At 39.6% G+C, this 17,303-nt stretch overlaps 1 protein-coding gene across 2 annotated transcripts; it reads left to right on the top strand.

Annotated features, from left to right (window-relative positions):
• The first annotated feature begins 2,757 nt into the window (after positions 1-2,757).
• Positions 2,758-14,300, top strand: SRP54 (signal recognition particle 54kDa). Of its 2 annotated transcripts, XM_008941584.1 has the most exons (15): positions 2,758-2,866; positions 4,782-4,873; positions 5,463-5,547; positions 6,449-6,553; positions 7,592-7,658; positions 7,742-7,799; positions 8,525-8,675; positions 9,564-9,712; positions 11,001-11,101; positions 11,248-11,334; positions 11,727-11,800; positions 12,048-12,156; positions 12,523-12,693; positions 13,092-13,187; positions 13,844-14,300. In XM_008941584.1, exons 1-15 carry the CDS (start codon positions 2,789-2,791, stop codon positions 13,933-13,935), a joined length of 1,515 nt encoding a protein of 504 aa, XP_008939832.1. In that variant the 5' UTR covers positions 2,758-2,788; the 3' UTR covers positions 13,936-14,300. The 2 variants fall into 2 exon arrangements, with proteins under 2 accessions (XP_008939832.1, XP_008939833.1); XM_008941585.1 differs by lacking the exon at positions 4,782-4,873 and having other exon boundaries at positions 2,844-2,866.
• Positions 14,301-17,303: the final 3,003 nt, after the last annotated feature.

Raw genomic sequence — 17,303 nt, 5'->3', positions numbered from 1 at the left:
GCTTGAGGAGTGCCCTTCTGGTCTCTGTCAGATAATTTTAGAAGGTGGAAATTAGTAATTTGGGATTGAATGTCACTGCAGGAGCTCAGGCTATGGCCACTTGTGAATCAGCCTGGTTTTTTTGGTTATAGGATTAGACTTTTATCAGACCTAACGCTGTGTATGTTTAGTGTAACTTTATTTTACAGACCTTAAATAAGTGTCTCACTTGCTTGTTATCGTTTAAACAGCTGCTGTCTTTTAAAAGTTCTGTGCATTAAAGAGTGATGCTGGTTTAGCTAGGCAAAGTTTGTATAGAGGTTTATACTGGATGGCCAGGGAGGGATGGGCAGTCTGCCTCTGCAGAGTCGTTTCACTGCCACTTGCTATGGCTTAATAAAACCCCCACTGTACCTGTTGCCTCTTTATTCCTGAAATAAAGAGCAAGCAGAGAGGCCCTGGGACTCTGTCTAGGAGAATGGTAACCTGGGAGCACAATGCAGCTGTGACTAGGCTGCTCCTGAAGGCAGCTCAGGCTGCGTGGAGCTCACAGCCTTGCTCAGCACAAGGCCTGCCTGCTGCAGCCTGCCTTGTTTACTGTGGGATCCTGCCAGATTTAAACCTCTTCAGGGTGTTTGTGGAGTGCTGCATCAAATCCAGAGGGCTTCCAGAACTACAGGTGCTCCAAGCACAGCATTTACACATTCTGCAGCACAGTTGCTGCTGATGCCCTTCTGGCTACCTGCCAACCCAAGTTGGCTACTTGCAAAACGATTTATCTTTTTGTCTGTAGCGTGGCTTACAGCTTGGATGGACTGTATCTGAAAAGTTATATTTGTTTCTCTACTTGGCATCCATTAGTCGTTCTGGTAGCTTATAAATCCTTAACGTGCTGGAGAAAGCAGCTGGTGTTAAAATGCTTAAATTCATCCCCTTAGCATAATATTTGCACTATTATTGGCTGTTGGACAAAGCTTTTAGAGCTCTGCAGTGGAAACATTTATTAGGACACAATTAACTTTTTGGAATTGGAGATGTGTAGAACTCAGGAAGCTAATTTTAAGTACAAGTGTTCACCTGTCTGCTGTATGTTGGTCATTCTATCAAACTTCTTAGCTCTTCTATCCAAGCATTCTGCTTAAGTTTTGTCCACAGCTTCAGTTTTAGCAGCTAAAAGCTTGCTGAGATGCAATGCTATTTTTGAAGGTGTTTTTTCCCATTATTTTGGTTTTCATGGGAAATGAGTTTGAAAAACCTTTTGAACATCTGTTTTCAGAGTTATTCTGTAAGAAAATAACTTTTGAGAAGGTAACTTTTGTGCCTTTAAAGAAAACTTGAACTTTTCTCACTTAGATGTCGTGTAGAAGTCCTCTTCCAGCAAAGATGGAATTTGTATCTATTAGTGTGCTGATCCACAAATATTTTAGAAGGCAGAGTTCCTTTGGAAGCATAGACTATTTTTTAAATGAAATATCAAGAGGGTGTGGTCATGTATGTAACCTTGGAATTGCCTGTACAAGCAATGTACATTAAATCTAAAAACTTTGGAATATAACTTTGTACTTACTTTTAAGCATATTGTAAGCTTTGCTTTTTGGAGCTTGTGGCACTAGTAGATCTGTGTGTATATAATTAATGACTTTCTCTCTTTTACCTAGTTTGAAGCCCTCTGTTTTAAATAAGAACGTAGCTAATGGCGTATTCTTCATTTTCCTAAATGGACTAGCCTTTCTTGTCTATTTTCTCTACTCATTGGCGTGGTGAGGGTGAAGTCCTGCAAGCCTTGAAAACTCAGCTGCTTTGATTGCGGAGGCTTTCATTGTTGGGAATTTTGGGTTCAGTTCTGAAAGGAGGAACTCAGATGTGAGATTCTGCATTCAGCTGTTGGCAACCAAGTAGTTTCAGTTGGGCATGAGACAAAAACTGTGAAACTGGAAGATAAACAAGACGTATCTGAGTGCTCTATTTCAGCCATAACTATGGTGTTGCAACTTCCTTGCTCTTTAGGCAAATTTTGATTTGCCCTTTTTCAGAATTTTAGACTACTTTTTCTACCATGTGTTCTGAATATCTTGCCACCTTGTTTAGGAGGTGGCATGGTTTTGCACATTGACTAGACTGCCCATACCCTTCAGAAATTAAATTTTTATGGTTTGCTATCTGTCAGCTGTGGTATGCTTTAGGCTTATATATAGGGTTTTTCTGTAGTGAACAAAAATAGTCTGATTTTTCCAATAAAGCTGTTAAGAAATACCCCGTGAATTTTATTAAAACGTAAATATATTTGTAAGCTTACTGAGACGGGAAATTCCTTTTGATTTAATGTGAGACAGATAAAATAGAACCCATAAATAATGTTCAATTTTGCTAGCAAAATATATTGCTTCTGATTGTACCATCCTTGCAGGATGCAGAGCTTCTAGGCTGTTCTACTTGATTGTATTCTGTCAGGTAGGGTATTGCTGATAAGAAGATAAAAAGCAATTAGCATTCTGTTGGGAAGGCTGCCTGGACTGGTTTTTTAATGGTGAATTCAATGCACAAATTTCAAACAGTGAAATGTGTCCTTATCATAGTGTGATACTTCTGAAGTAGGCCATCAGGATAGCCTAAAATTAACTGCAGGCAAATATTTCCTAAAAATAACTCTAGAAAACTAAAACTTGTGTGCCTTCTGGAATGGAAAGCAGGTTTCTCAACCTGACAGATACTGGAATAATTAATTTGTGAAAACATTGCTTCAACTGGTTTTTAATTTAATTTTTAATTGTTTTACAGATTCATCTGAGTTGCACTTGAAGCCGCCAAAATGGTTCTAGCAGATCTTGGAAGAAAAATAACTTCAGCATTGCGCTCGCTGAGCAATGCTACGATTATCAATGAAGAGGTGTGTGGTGCCACTCACATCTATTAAGCAAAGTTCTGAGAAAAAGTTTTCAAAGGCAGATGAGAAGCTTGAAGTAGGGTGCTGTTACCCTGAGGCTCTTTGCTTCCTTCATGTATAAATTCCTAGCTAAAGGTTTTAACCCCCTGCTAGTACTGCCAAAACTTGGAACCAGATTTAGACACGTACAAACACCCCGGGCAACACGGGTCCCATGGTTGTGGGGTCCTTGGGCGTGGTGGCTGTACCTGGGGAGATGGGCTCTGAGCAGGTGAGGTTGGAGGAGGCAGCAGATGCCCAGTTTGGTGCCAGGCAGGCTGTGAGACTCTCGGAAGTGTGCAAGAACAAATAGTCAAGACGTGGTTCTGGAAGCTGTTTGACATGCTATTTTTAGTTACAAGTTTGAAATTATAAATATTTTCAGTTATATGGACTGAAAAGCAAGAGGAAAAACTAACTGTTGTGATGGTTTAGAAGTGCCTTTGAGGAAATAAATTGCTAGAAACTTTTTGGGTACACAGACATGGGATTTAAAGGAACTAAAAAGTAGGCTTATCAAGGGCTGTAGGGTTGGAACTTGTGCATAGAGGAAAGGTTTTAATAGATCTTCAGCTGGGAGATGGGACATCCTTAACTGAATGAAATATAGCCCAATTAGGGTTTTTCAGCAGTAGAAACTTCTTCTCTTGCAAGAGCTCAAGCTGTGTGAATGAGGCCATTTATGCAGGTGTTACTTTCAAAAATTTTTTTTGTTCAAGACTTTTGTCTTTGAGAAGTTTTAGACCTATTAAACTGGGTTCCAAACCAAGCCACCTGTTTGCCTAAAAGGCATACCCCACCCAGAGCAGCAGTCCAGTTTGCACTGAGGTTACAGATAACAGCACGTCCATCATGCATTTGAGGATTTACTGAGATGCTGTTCCAGCTGTCTCTGCGGAGAGCCCGCTGGCAGGGAGGCTCAGGAGGCCCTGCTGTCGCACGGGCCGCTGTCGTCCTCAGCGCAGCAGCCAGCGCTCTGTGTCCCTTTGTTAGAGGGTCCGTATTACAAACCGAGGATCCTTCTTTTCCAGTGTTTGCTCTGCCAATGACCAGGCCCAACAGAAATGATAGCACCAGCAGAAAGAGAATCCAATACGCAGACTGTATTGTAGACACAAATGTTATGATATGAATGACCGCCGGGGGTGCAAACAGGTCAACCAGCTCATACATGATCAACGCCACCCCCAACGATCCCACAAAAGATGTGACTTGGCCCACAACAGGTGGTATAAACAGTGAGCCGAGGTTGCCCATAGTTGGCATGGGAAACAGCCAGACCAGCAAGCTGAACACATAAGAGAAAGGTGCCCACATAGTGACTCTCACCCGATCGGCCCACGTTCGCAAAGGTCTTAAGCAGACTGGGGCCCAGCTCCAGGGAGAGTCAGGAGGTCTGCCCTGAACCAGGAAGCTCTGTGGAGTGCACTCCACAGACAGACACTCCTGACTCCCTGCCAGTGGTCCCAGCTTTTATCCCCAAGCAGACACCTGACCTTTGTCAACTCAGTGTGGGACCCCTGGGGCTCATTTCCCTTATGGCTCTCCCTGCAGGGCCGGCCGCACCCTGGGGGGAAGCTATAAGGCAAACTCACCACCTCTGTATGAAGGGCTGTGGGAATCACCCATATGTCAACCTTAATTTGGGGCTCAGGGTTCAAACCCCAGCATTTCAGTGTTGCCCTTTGAATTGTGTTTACGTAGGAATAAACACATAGACTTTTTCCTGTGGCAGTCAATATAATGATAGGGCTATCTTCATTTAAGTTAGAAAAGCGTTGGTTATACCTTAAGTACATTTTCATACTCTTATTTTGAACAAATCCTGGTCTAGCCAGTACTGTGTATTCTAAAACCATTTTTCTTTTATATTCCAAAGGTTTTAAATGCTATGTTAAAAGAAGTATGTACGGCATTACTGGAAGCTGATGTTAATATTAAACTTGTGAAGCAACTCAGAGAAAATGTCAAGTAAGTGAAGTAATCAAAATGGATTTAACTTCTGTTGTTTTTAAAAGCTGTAATTTGAGGCTACAAAGTATAAGTAGCTTTTAACTTTATAGGGTTTTCTTAGGCACACCCAGTTTACCTTTAACAGGAAAATAACAGTTTGAACTAAATCTCTAGACACTTTTATCAGAAGAATCTTCACCAAGTTTAGCCAGTTACTGCTGTTATCATCTTACATTGCAAAAACCTGTTTCTGTCATCAGTTGAGCAGTATAATAAACAAGTTTTGTTACTTCCTAGACACCTCATCTTCACATATTCTGTGCTGGTTATAAATAGATCTGCGTATATGATCAGTACTGTTACCTTGGCTATTTTCAGATGTGTGATTCAAGTAGATGCAAGTCTGGCAGATGCAAGTATTTCAGAAACCTGTTTTTGTCCTGTGTATGGAAGTAGTATCTCCAATGGATGTCTCTTCTTAAACATGTCCTGTCTGGAAACTCAGGGCAAATCAGAGTGCTGTTCAGGTTGCAAAGGCTTCATTTATTACTGGGTTAAACCAGTGCTTTAAGTTAACCCTACTGCTTCACCATTTTCCTAAACTCAGGTCTGCAATTGATCTTGAAGAAATGGCATCTGGCCTTAACAAAAGAAAAATGATTCAGCATGCTGTCTTTAAGGAGCTTGTTAAGGTAGGACTTTGAATTTCTGTAATATGCAACTTCTCTTGTACAGCCTGGGCTTTCAAAGCAGTACAGTAGCAAGCCAAGCTTTAAGGTTATTGTGTGGTACCTGTGGCTATGTTTTTTGTTGTAAGGCTTCTTACTAATGCAAACAGTAGTATTCTGATTGAAAAGAATTCCTGGTCATCTTTCAACCTAACTTAAATTTAGCTTCCAAGTTCAGCTGTTATTGCTCCTCAATTAAAATTTAAAGATGATAAGTGTAAAGTACAGTTTATTTCTGGACTCTCTTTTTTTGTTCCAGAAACACACCTTTGCTACCTGAATGAAGTTTTATTCAAACTACTTGTAAGCCTTTGAAAAAGCATTATGTAACAACCCAGCAGTTTGTGGCAATGTTGCTCTTTAATCTACTGGCTTGGTCAAAACAGCACCTGGGTATCAGCGTTCTGTGCTTGTTCCAGTTAACAGAACAGTCTTTTGTTCTTCTGTAGTCTGTGCCCACATATATGGTGGCTCTCTGGAGTGTATGTACCTTCTACTCTTTCCAGCTGTGAGGCAGCAACCCTAAAAATCTTCTGTACTGTATGATTCTCACCAGAAGAGGTACATCTTGAGCGGAGGTGGTGGGCTGGAGGTCTGTTTCTGTGTTGGTTATGCAGGTGCCGTATATCCAGACCACCCTGACTTTGGTGCTTGGTGTTAGAAATTCAGTTACTCTTAGCAGAATTATTATGCATAACACTATGTACTACAGATACCTTGCACGCACTGTTGCTGTTCACTGTAAATCAGCAAGCATCTAAGCCAAACTAAGACTAGAACATGTGAAAATTGGTTTTCTACTTTGAATATAAAACCAGATACCGCTTTTCCAATTCAGTTCTGCAACATATACTTTGTTCTTTAGCTTGTAGATCCAGGAGTCAAAGCATGGACACCTACCAAAGGAAAACAAAATATTATAATGTTTGTTGGTTTGCAAGGAAGTGGTAAAACAACGACCTGTTCAAAGGTAATTTGCACTGAATCTGCGCAGGGTTTTTTTTCTTGGGGGAAGTGGTGAGTGTTGTACTCCTTTGGTAAGATTTGCTTGGGATCTGGGCTCTCTGTGTTGGTAGGAAAGCACTAACTGGTAACGATGTAGAGATACTGTTGCAGAGGGGTTCCTGACATGAAATGCATGACCAAAGTATTCTTTTGGGGGCATTTTATGGCTTGTAGGAGCTGTATGGGTAAGAAAGATTCTATTCTTTGCTTTCTGAGTTTAAGACTAGTACTATGAATGGAACCTCTCTCATTCCATTTCCTATTTAGGGGAACCAGTGGAAGTTGGCCTCTGTGTTAGGTACCTCAGTTATGTATGGGTGGCATGAAACCTCTACCAGCCCCAAATTATTTGAGGAAATTTGGATTTATATTTTTAAGGCTGAAAAAGAATGCTCTGAATCTGTGTTTAACCTGTTTATGATGGTGGTTGGGAGGAATAATACCCTGTGGAAAAAGACTGATGTATCTTTGTTGCTCTTTTCAGTCACCTACTTCTGAGATTCACGCAGAGTCTATATCAAATATATCACTGCTCTGATCTCTTAAGACTTTCCTAGTGTTTCTGTAGGCAAACTATATTTTGGAAGCTTAGTTTTGATCAGTCAAATATTCTCTGAATGTATGTTGTACCAGTGAAGCTGAGTGTTACCAGAAAGTAAGGATTCCATCCATGGCTTCAAAACATGTCCTTGCAACAGAAATCTTTGTTCTTCTGGAAGCACAGAAACAAAGAGCTGTGCAAGTTGTAGCTGTTAGAGTACCTAATGCTGAAGTACTGATTGCTTTAGATAGGACTAGCTTTTAGAAGTTATCTGCAGTGTTAACACAAAGCAGAATCCAGGAATTAGTTACTTGTACAGTGTTACTAAGCAGTCTCGGTTATCAGAAGGCTGGCTTGGCTTTGGGTCTTCTGTGTGCTTCATTGACTTATAAGCTGTTATGTGATGTCATGCTTTCCAGTGGGATTCTGGTGTAACTCTTTATTTTGGATTTCTTTTCACAGTTAGCCTACTTCTATCAGAGGAAAGGTTGGAAGACATGTTTAATATGTGCAGACACATACCGAGCAGGTAATGCTGTCTTTGATGTGGTTCTTTATCTCTAATACATACAGAGGTTTTTTAGTAGTCTCTTGACTATACCTATCTTACAGGTGCTTTTGACCAGTTAAAGCAGAATGCCACAAAAGCAAGAATTCCCTTTTATGGGAGGTAAGTATCTTTCAGAATCTGTTTGGAGAATGATTCAGCTCCAATGACGTATTGTTCCTTATCGAGCGTCTCACACTAAGCCCCATTCAGTGCTGACCAATCACTTAAATTTTGTTATAATACTTGCTCTGATCAGGTGAAAATTCTGCCTAGGTGAATATACTTCTGTCAGCAGTAGCAAGTAGGGACAGTGTCCAAAGAGATCAGGCATCTGGGCAGAATTCCCTGGAGTGTTTTCTTGGTGTATAGCAAGCAGTTTATAGGCTTTTACCAGACATGTTCAGATTTTTTCAGGAAGTATCTTTAGAGATTAAAGGATATGCTTTTTGGACCATTAATTTTTATTGCCAAATAGGGGCAGCAGTGAACCTAGAATAGTTTTATAAAGGAGTAAATAACTTTCCCTGAGTCTTCACTGAAGGTGTGCTGTCTAGATGCTCAGTTAAATCTTATTTCAGAAAAGGGCTTGTAGAACTTGGTGCAGCTTTCAGCAGGCAAGACAGTCCTTTGTGCTTCAGTTCACTGGATAATAAGGGCAAAGGGCTTAGGAGGCCATATTTTTTAATAAATTTTTGCTTGGCATTGGAGGAAGTCCCTCTTGAAATCCAGATAGATTTACAGTTAACAAGTTTATGGTCAGGTGAAGAAAGCTTGAATTAGTTTATCTGGGAACAAAGAATTGCTTGTGTGTGTATATATTTATATCTCTTTCTCTTTGTGATAAGTTATACAGAAATGGATCCTGTAATTATTGCCTCAGAAGGTGTTGAGAAATTTAAGAATGAAAACTTTGAAATAATCATTGTTGATACAAGTGGACGTCACAAACAGGAAGACTCTTTGTTTGAAGAGATGTTACAAGTTGCTAATGCCATTGTGAGTAGTTTGAAGAAATACAATGACTTCTGTTACATTGATTTGACAACAATTTATTTATGCTTATCTCCTAATGTTCTGCATGGATTTTGCTCCTCTGGAACCTGTCGGCACTTTAACACCTAGATATTTTTTTTTTTTTTAGAAATTACAAACAGACATGAATAAATGAGTGCTGGATCACTAGTACTTGATAGTAACTTGTGTTAGTTTTAATTCTTGTTTCCAGTTCAGGGATGCCTGCACATCACTAGACTACTGTTCCTGGTTTAACTTTTCCTTTTCAGGCTCTCTGAACCAGTGTGATCTGGTTTCCTGCAGCTACGTGTACTGAATTTTCTGTGATTCTCACGAACAATTGCAACATGACTGGATAACGTTCCGCAGTTTTGATATGTAAATGAAGCTGGTGTTTCTCCCGTGGGTTTAAAAAGTCTGGCTATTTGTTCGATTCTGTGGTCTTTCATGACAATATTACACTTCCACAAGACTCCTGTTAACATCCAACTTGTTTTCAGAGGAATGGATGTCTTAAAGTTCTTAATGTAGAAATGAGTGGAAGATGTTGCTAGCCATTAATTCCTTGTAGATACTGATGAGCTTATTGGTTCAGATACTGGCTAAAATCACTCAAAATTGAAGTACTAGCTGTAAACCTATTAAATCTTAATATTCTCTGTTGTAGATGTATTTCATGTTGTAATGCAGCATCAGAGTTTTCACATGGTCCTTAGACAATACTGTTTATAAAAACAGTTGTCCTTTTGTTTTAAACTGCACAGCTCTTCTGTACCGTGGTTGCAGTAAGTTCTGCTACTGAGCATAATGCATTAATGCTGTTTAGGAAAGCAGGAAATGATTATTTTGTGTCTCTCTCATTTCTCCTAGCAACCAGATAACATTGTTTATGTGATGGATGCTTCCATTGGCCAGGCTTGTGAAGCTCAAGCTAAAGCTTTCAAAGATAAAGTAGATGTAGCTTCTGTTATTGTTACTAAGCTCGATGGACATGCCAAAGGCGGTGGAGCTCTTAGTGCGTAAGTATTGTGATACAGTAGTGTCCAGCATCTGGCCGTGCGTGGACAGCTGTGCAATGCCTCAGTGTCTCACAGAAGCCTGTGAAAGTGTCACTGTCACAGTGCACAGAATCCGAGACGTATGTCAGTAACAGTTAGGTTCCTACCCTACTTCTGGTGGGCAGGATCACCCATCAACTTTTCGGGTCAGAGCTGGGTGTTATGATGCGCTTCCAGTACAGTGATGCACACGGTCACACTTCGTCATCTGAAAGAAACATCCAGCAGTTATATTTACTGCATCTTCCATAGCAGGATGCTTTTATCACAAATACAGAGTGGCACTTAATAGACACAGCTTCCATGAAAAGTTTTGCTTCTCATTTAATACCCATGATTTTTTTTTTTTCCAAAAGGAGGGGAAAAAACTCTAGTGAGCCGTAACTAATGGCCTTAAAACCGCTATGCAAACCAAACGTCTGGATTGCCAGTGTCCAGCAGCTAGTCTGCAGTCAGCTTCCCAAATTCCATTCTTGTTGGACTTCCCTAGTTCTGCATCTTGACAGACTCTATTGACTGGAAAATGTTCCATTTTCTTTAGACTTACAATGGCATGTTGGACAAACCTAGAGCTGTGTTTCAGCGATACAGCTTGTATGCAGCTGCCATGATTTTCCAAAACAGTCAAAGTTAACTGGCACCAACTTAGTAAATTACTATCTGACTTCTATCTTAAGTGTTAGAGTTCTTAAAGTCCAAGATTTATTTTGCTGTTATTTATAAGTGTAGTGAGGGAAAGCTAAACTTAAGGGCAAAACGAAACTATCGAAAGCTGAGTTTATCTAAAAGCTAGTGCCATTGATTGATTGGTGGGGAAGATTCTGGGTTTTCTTATGTCTGAGTTTTTTTCCTGTGTTGAAAATGGGATTACTGCCTGTGGTAGGAGGTACCTTGAAGAAAAAGTAATCAGTGCCTGTCTCATTTGACCTTCCCACATCAGGATAAAATGGAGGTGATTTATTTTTCTGTCTTTTCAAGTTTCTTAAACTCAGCAGTGAAAATAAGCAAATTCTACTTCTGTTGATGATATTTTCAAAGTAGGATTTGTATTTTACAAAGTACTAACTAGAGAAATGTCTTGTCAGCTGCTCTCAGCTACCCATCCTAAATTGCATAGATAGTTTGAGGAGTAAGAAAGATACTTCAGAGAGGATGCTTTGTGTTGATGATGCCTAGCTGATCATGTTAACAGGTGGTACAAAAGATGTGTTTTCTAAGAGGCCATTTCATAAAATATATTTTACTGCAGAGTTGCTGCCACGAAGAGTCCTATTATTTTTATTGGAACTGGTGAACACATAGATGACTTTGAACCTTTTAAAACACAGCCTTTCATCAGCAAACTTCTTGGTACGTACTATGTGCAACTGTCCTTAAAAGACCCTCTGAATTGGATAATAGGAAGTCCAAGTGTAATTTTTTAATCTTAAAGTTAAGGGATGGTTAACTTTTTTAATCTTAACTTTAGAGCTGGTTGTGTTTTTTTTTTTTTCTAGGTATGGGTGATATTGAAGGACTGATAGATAAAGTAAATGAGTTAAAGTTGGATGATAATGAAGCACTCATAGAAAAGCTCAAGCATGGTAAGTTATTCCCAAGGCCTGAAGAGCAGTTGTGTTCCTATGACCTAATCATGGCAGGTTCTCTCAGATGTCAACTGCAGAGTTAATTTGTTTGGTTTGTAGAGACAAGTAACTAGTGAAGAATGGCTCTTCTTTCTCTAATAAATGTAGCAGGCAAGTAAATAGTTATGTTTTTCCAGTGATGTTTGTCAGACTGTCTATAACTGCAGAATAACTAGCTTAATACTTGCGTCTGCAATCTAAAATGGCTTACCCATATTAATAGAAGATAAGTAGGTAAACCTCTATGCAGTGTAGTATTACCTTGTAAATACAAAGAATAATTGAGAAAGGACAGTAAGACCAAAATACTAGTGTGACTTTTGCTAATATTCTGTTTTCTTGTACTTCAGGTCAATTTACTTTAAGAGATATGTATGAACAATTCCAAAACATCATGAAAATGGGACCGTTCAGTCAAATCTTGGTTAGTTATCCCTCAATTTTATTTCATCAGATTTTCATTTATATTTGACAAACTTCTTCTGTAAACTCTTCACTGAAACTGGTGTTATAGTCTGTGCTTTTATGTTTCTTTCAAAAGGTGAAATGATTTGCCTACTTCAGTACATTAGTACTGAAATTAAAACTTGCTGTCCATATTTCTGGCTGCTTAATTAAAGTTAACTCTTCCTATTCTGACACAGCTTTTTGTTTTCCATTTTTAAAACAAGGGTATGATCCCTGGTTTTGGAACTGACTTCATGAGTAAAGGCAATGAACAGGAATCAATGGCAAGGCTAAAGAAACTGATGACTATAATGGACAGTATGAATGACCAAGGTAAAACAAACTTCACCCACTATTTCTCCTTTCTTGAACAAGCTTATTTACAGAGATCTTTTTGGAAACAAGCTGGACATAAGGCAACATGTACCCATTAATGTGTCTTAAGACCAAGTGTGCTGAGGGTGTAATTTAATTGGGGGACTTTTTCTATCGTGGCAATGAACAGCTGCTTAGTATTTATTCGCTAGAGTATTGAATCTCAATTACTTATGCAAAATTCTGCATTGTCAATTCTAAAACTAGGGTTTTATTTTCTGGCTCAAAACTAAATTCTCAACAATAACAAGTTTGGTACTAGCTTTAACAGATTTTTAATGCAAGTAACTGGATGGATTTTTCTTTCCCACACTGTAATTGCAGAACTTGACAGTACAGATGGTGCCAAAGTTTTCAGTAAGCAGCCGGGAAGAATCCAGAGAGTAGCAAGAGGTTCAGGTGTTTCCACCAGAGATGTTCAGGAGCTTTTGACCCAATACACTAAGTTTGCACAGATGGTGAAAAAGATGGGAGGCATCAAAGGGCTTTTCAAAGGTAAAAGTCATGTGTGAACACAAAGGAAATGTGAAGATGTCAACTGGATGTTGGGAGAGGAGACAGTGAGTGTAGCTCACTGTGCTTGTGAAGTTTGAAAGCTATTTTATGTAACTGGCGAGAGCTGCACTGTTCAAGATGCTGATGTGTGACTTAGAAGTGAAAACTCCTGTGTGTTTGGCTTTGCCAGTGCAGCCTTCCATTACTAAAATACTGATGCTTCAGTCTGGTATGTGGGGTGCAGGGGCCATTCATCCTTAAAATACCTTTAAGTGGCTGGTGTGGTAACTTTTGATCATGGATTTGAATCTAGAATTAGGTGAAGTTCTAATTTATTTTTAGCCCCATATATTAATGCACTTTCTTACGAATCCTTCTTTATTATTTTTTTTTTTTAGGTGGTGATATGTCAAAGAATGTAAACCCATCTCAGCTGGCCAAACTGAACCAACAGATGGCAAAGATGATGGATCCAAGAGTTCTTCATCATATGGGTATGTGTTGGCTTTTTACAACTTCAAGAGAGGACTGCCAATTACAGCAGAGTATTTGAAATATAGAAGTGAGGAAGGTGATGTAAGAATGTGTGCAGTGTGTATCAGTACTAAGTATTTCTAGGTTTTCTAACAGGAATCAGAAAGTTCAGTCCACGTGCTATGAATGCTTTGCACTTTTACCGATGCTTAATGTAGTCTCTTCATCTGGAATCAGCTTTCAAAATGAGCACTTGAAGTGGTGTCTGGTTAACTAGTAAAGTGATCCCTTGAAGGATGACTGTGGTAAAGCAAATATATTCCTGAACTTCCCTTCTTTTCGCAGCTTTGCTTCAAATAATTAAATCTGACAAGAGCAGCTTTTAATAAAGTTTCCCCATACTGGAACCTTCCTAATGGATAATGGTCATTCTTTCAAGGGTTTTTTCTTTATGCACAGATCATCTGCAAAACACTAGGCTTAAAGGAGGTTTTAAGACCTTTCTGTAATTACTCACCTGCCCGTTTTTGATGGCCATTTAAACCTGGCTTGACAGTCTTGGGTTTTTGCATTTGTATATTACTGAAGTCGTGTGTGTGCTGTAGGGAGGCCTCAGAAGCAAGATAGCTGTGCTTCAGTGAATTAACACGCCCATGTTCTCACTTGTTTTCTGCAGGTGGCATGGCAGGTCTGCAGTCAATGATGAGACAATTTCAACAAGGTGCTGCTGGCAATATGAAAGGCATGATGGGATTCAATAATATGTAAAGAAGCCTTAATAAAAATGGACTTGGTTGATGCTTCATTGCAACTTCAGTGAAAGAATTTGCTTTCTTCCTTTTTACAGTGATGGGGGGAGTGGTCTTTTGAAATCTTATTCAGGCTTCTCAGTTTCTACATCTAATTTCTGAAAACTATTTTTGCTTAAATTAGTTCCTCTCCACTAATACCTGATGGCACAAAGAGTAACTCAATAAAACAAAAACATGATGTAAAATTTTAATATTTAGAGACACTTTTTAATTGTTTACATCAAATGGCAGCCATTATATTTGTAAACAACCCTGATCTTTGGTTATAGTAACATAAAATGTCACAAATATACTGTAAAATAAAATTTAAGTGGTTATAAATAAGGGAATGTCCTGTTTCTTCAGTTCTTTCACAACTGTTCCTTATCAGCATGTAATGAGATGATTTCCTTAGGTTTTTATTTCTAATGACTGTTGTAACTTGTGTTTGGTACAGGTACTGTAAGAGTAATTCAATATCTGTAATGTGCTGTTGCTCCAAGGGGAAACTCCTGAGCAACATTTTTAGAAGATGGATGTGCTGTGCTCAGGTTTGTACAAAACTTTGTTCTCAAGAAATTTACTGTTCTTTCACTATACAGAAATAAGTGACTAAAACCATATAGGTATGCAGGTATCAAGCTGTCTGATACACTGAAGATAATCTTCAAACTAGGCTGCCAATTAAGCAGTTCTTTTGTTATAACTTCTAATACATGCTAGATGTGCTTGTACTGAACATAAACTAAAACAGACACAAAACTGACAGAGCATGTTGTCCCAACAGCTACAGTCTGATCTTAATTTCCCATAGCCTTTTTTTCTTCTAGTATTTCGGTTTACTGCATTGGTCACAAAAGGGTGGAATCTGCAGGTGCACTTCAAAAAGTAGACCACATGAACCTTGAAATCCAACATTCATCTTGGCAAATATGGTAAAATCTTTCACCCTTATCTTAAGGCAAGAGGATATATTATGAATTTATTTTAGTCTACTGCAGAATGCTTGGGTTGTAAATGGACATCTCTTGCTTAGGCAAGATAAAAATCACATGCAGTAATGAAAACAAGTGTGTCCCTCTCTCAGCCAGTTCTTTGAGAAGGTGGCAGCTAACAGCTCATACAGGTAATTATGCTCTTGGGCTAATAAAACACAAAGTATGTTGTAACTTAGTTTATAATGTGGAAGTATCTTCTGTGCAATTAGTGGGATGTGTATTTGGTGTATGGAGGATGCTGAAAAATCTGCAGGTATGCCATTTACCTGCAGCACTGCATTTTATCCATAGCATTGACTAACGTAAAAGGATCAGTTAGTTTGGTCTTAGTATTTTTAAATGTAACAAGAATGAGTCCTTGCATGTCACCAGCCTGTGGGGGAGTTGTCCTGGGCTACTGAGTGGGTGAGTTACTAAAACTTGATTTTATTTTTTTCTAATAGTATTTTCAGTTCTTGAGCAGAACAAGCTAGCGCAATACACAAAGATGCAGCAGAGAGTAGCAAGCGTGCTGGTTCGGGATGCAGCTGGCAGGGGAGAGCGGACAGTCGAGTGCTTTTGGTGCAGATCAAACGTCAATGGGTGTATTGAGGATGAGCAGTGAAGCACTGCTGGACATGCTCAGCAGGCTCTCCCTTTAGCTAGCAGTTCCCTTTTTATTTCCAATTCATTGCATACCTCCAGTTTTAGACTTTCCTTCACCATTTCCAAACTACTCCCACTGCTACCAGACAGGAAGAGGCTGTCATTAGCTGTGTGCTGGCAGAGGCAAGGGCAACTTCAGAAAGCGTTTCCCTTAAAGTGTAAGATGTGTCAGTTGCTATTTCTAAGGTATACACTGGAATAAAGAAATAACAGTAGTCTGCTTTTACCTTAGCATGCAAAGTAGAAAACATTTTGGAGCCTGCTTGGAATAAATTGCCTGAAGATCTCAAGTTTAAAAAAGAATAATTGTTGGAGGCACTTAAAAGGAAAGTGCAACTGTCTAGGAGCACCTATAAAGTCTCATAGCTTTATAGAAGAAGAATTTTAGGGAGTACGTGCAATATTTTTTTTTAATGTTTGGATTCTGCAGAGCACAATGTGTAGGAGAAAATCCTGAAGTTGCGGAAGAGAAACTATCATGTTCTGAATTGGAGACTTAATTACATTAAGCACTTGAGAAAGAAGCCAAGTAAAACACTGCCAGCGAGTGCCATGAGTAACAGCCCTCCCAGCACCATGTTTATGCATTAGGTTTCACAAGATCTCACCAAGTTCTGCAGAAAAGTTTTCTCTGCCATACAAGAAGCTTGGGATGTTAGAAGCAAACTTTGCTGGAAGTACATGGGAGACTGAGGTCAATCTTTCTATCCATATCTGACTGAAAGCTGTTGCTGTTGCTTTGGCAAGTTTGCTGGTTTCCTGTTGGGACACTTGGCTAAAGGAATTCCCTTGAGAATTTGAAGTAGGTATCAAAGGGTTTAGATAATCAGGTAATTGTAGCGCCCAGGGAAGGCCACTAGAAGGTGCCAATGAACAGAAGAGTGATGTAAAAAATCAGTTAAGGTCTATTTCTGTTGTAGAAGTGTACTATTATCTCAAAATCAGTGATGGCTTGTAGTCACCCTTTTCTGTGGTTACAGGAAGTTAATAGCCTCTGATATCAGGCACACTAATATAGAAATAAGTATCTGTTATGTGTTTACTTTTACAAAATGACCATTTTCCAAAAAAGTAGAAGACCTTCAGCTGTGGAGTATTCATGTGCTGCAGGCTCTAATTCTTTAGAAGCTGTTCTTAATGGTACAGGATGGAAGGATGGCCCTTGCTTTCATGTTACAGCCATTGGCTTCAATGCTGTAAAAAGGATGTTTCAAATGGTTCCATCTCCAGCTGTCTTCACCAGTAGTTGGTGTGGGCCAATGTGCCTCTTGTCCTAGCTCAAGCTGGGCCATCACCTGCAGTAAGGAGGCCTCAGCACAGGCTCAGGGCTGCCCCCTCCTCCACTGGAGTAGCTGAGCAAACCAAGCGCCTGCCAAACGCTGTTCCCTGCCTGCTGGGAATAAACGTTATTTGCTCATCAGACGCATCCCCGGCACCAGGGCACTCCTGGGTTGTGTTCCTTTCCTCTCCTTTGTCCTTTAAAATGTGTTGGAGGGTCTGAGCCAACACAAGGTGCTGAAAGGCTTACACCATCTTGGCTCCTCTCAAAGGAGAGAAGGCCTCCTAAATACTGTCAGGTAACTCCCTGTGCTTCTCCAAATATTATTCTATTATTTGCAGATTTTTACAGCATCCTAGGCAGATGATGTTCATGTTTCCCCACACCACGAAGAGCGGCTGTGCACCCGGCCGGGTCCGGCTG

The sequence above is a fragment of the Merops nubicus genome, unplaced genomic scaffold (genome assembly GCF_000691845.1).
Source record: "Merops nubicus isolate BGI_N331 unplaced genomic scaffold, ASM69184v1 Scaffold53795, whole genome shotgun sequence".
Classification (NCBI taxonomy): domain Eukaryota; kingdom Metazoa; phylum Chordata; class Aves; order Coraciiformes; family Meropidae; genus Merops; species Merops nubicus.
The sequence above is the reverse complement of the archived record's forward strand: the minus strand, read 5'-3'. Positions and strand labels throughout refer to the sequence as shown.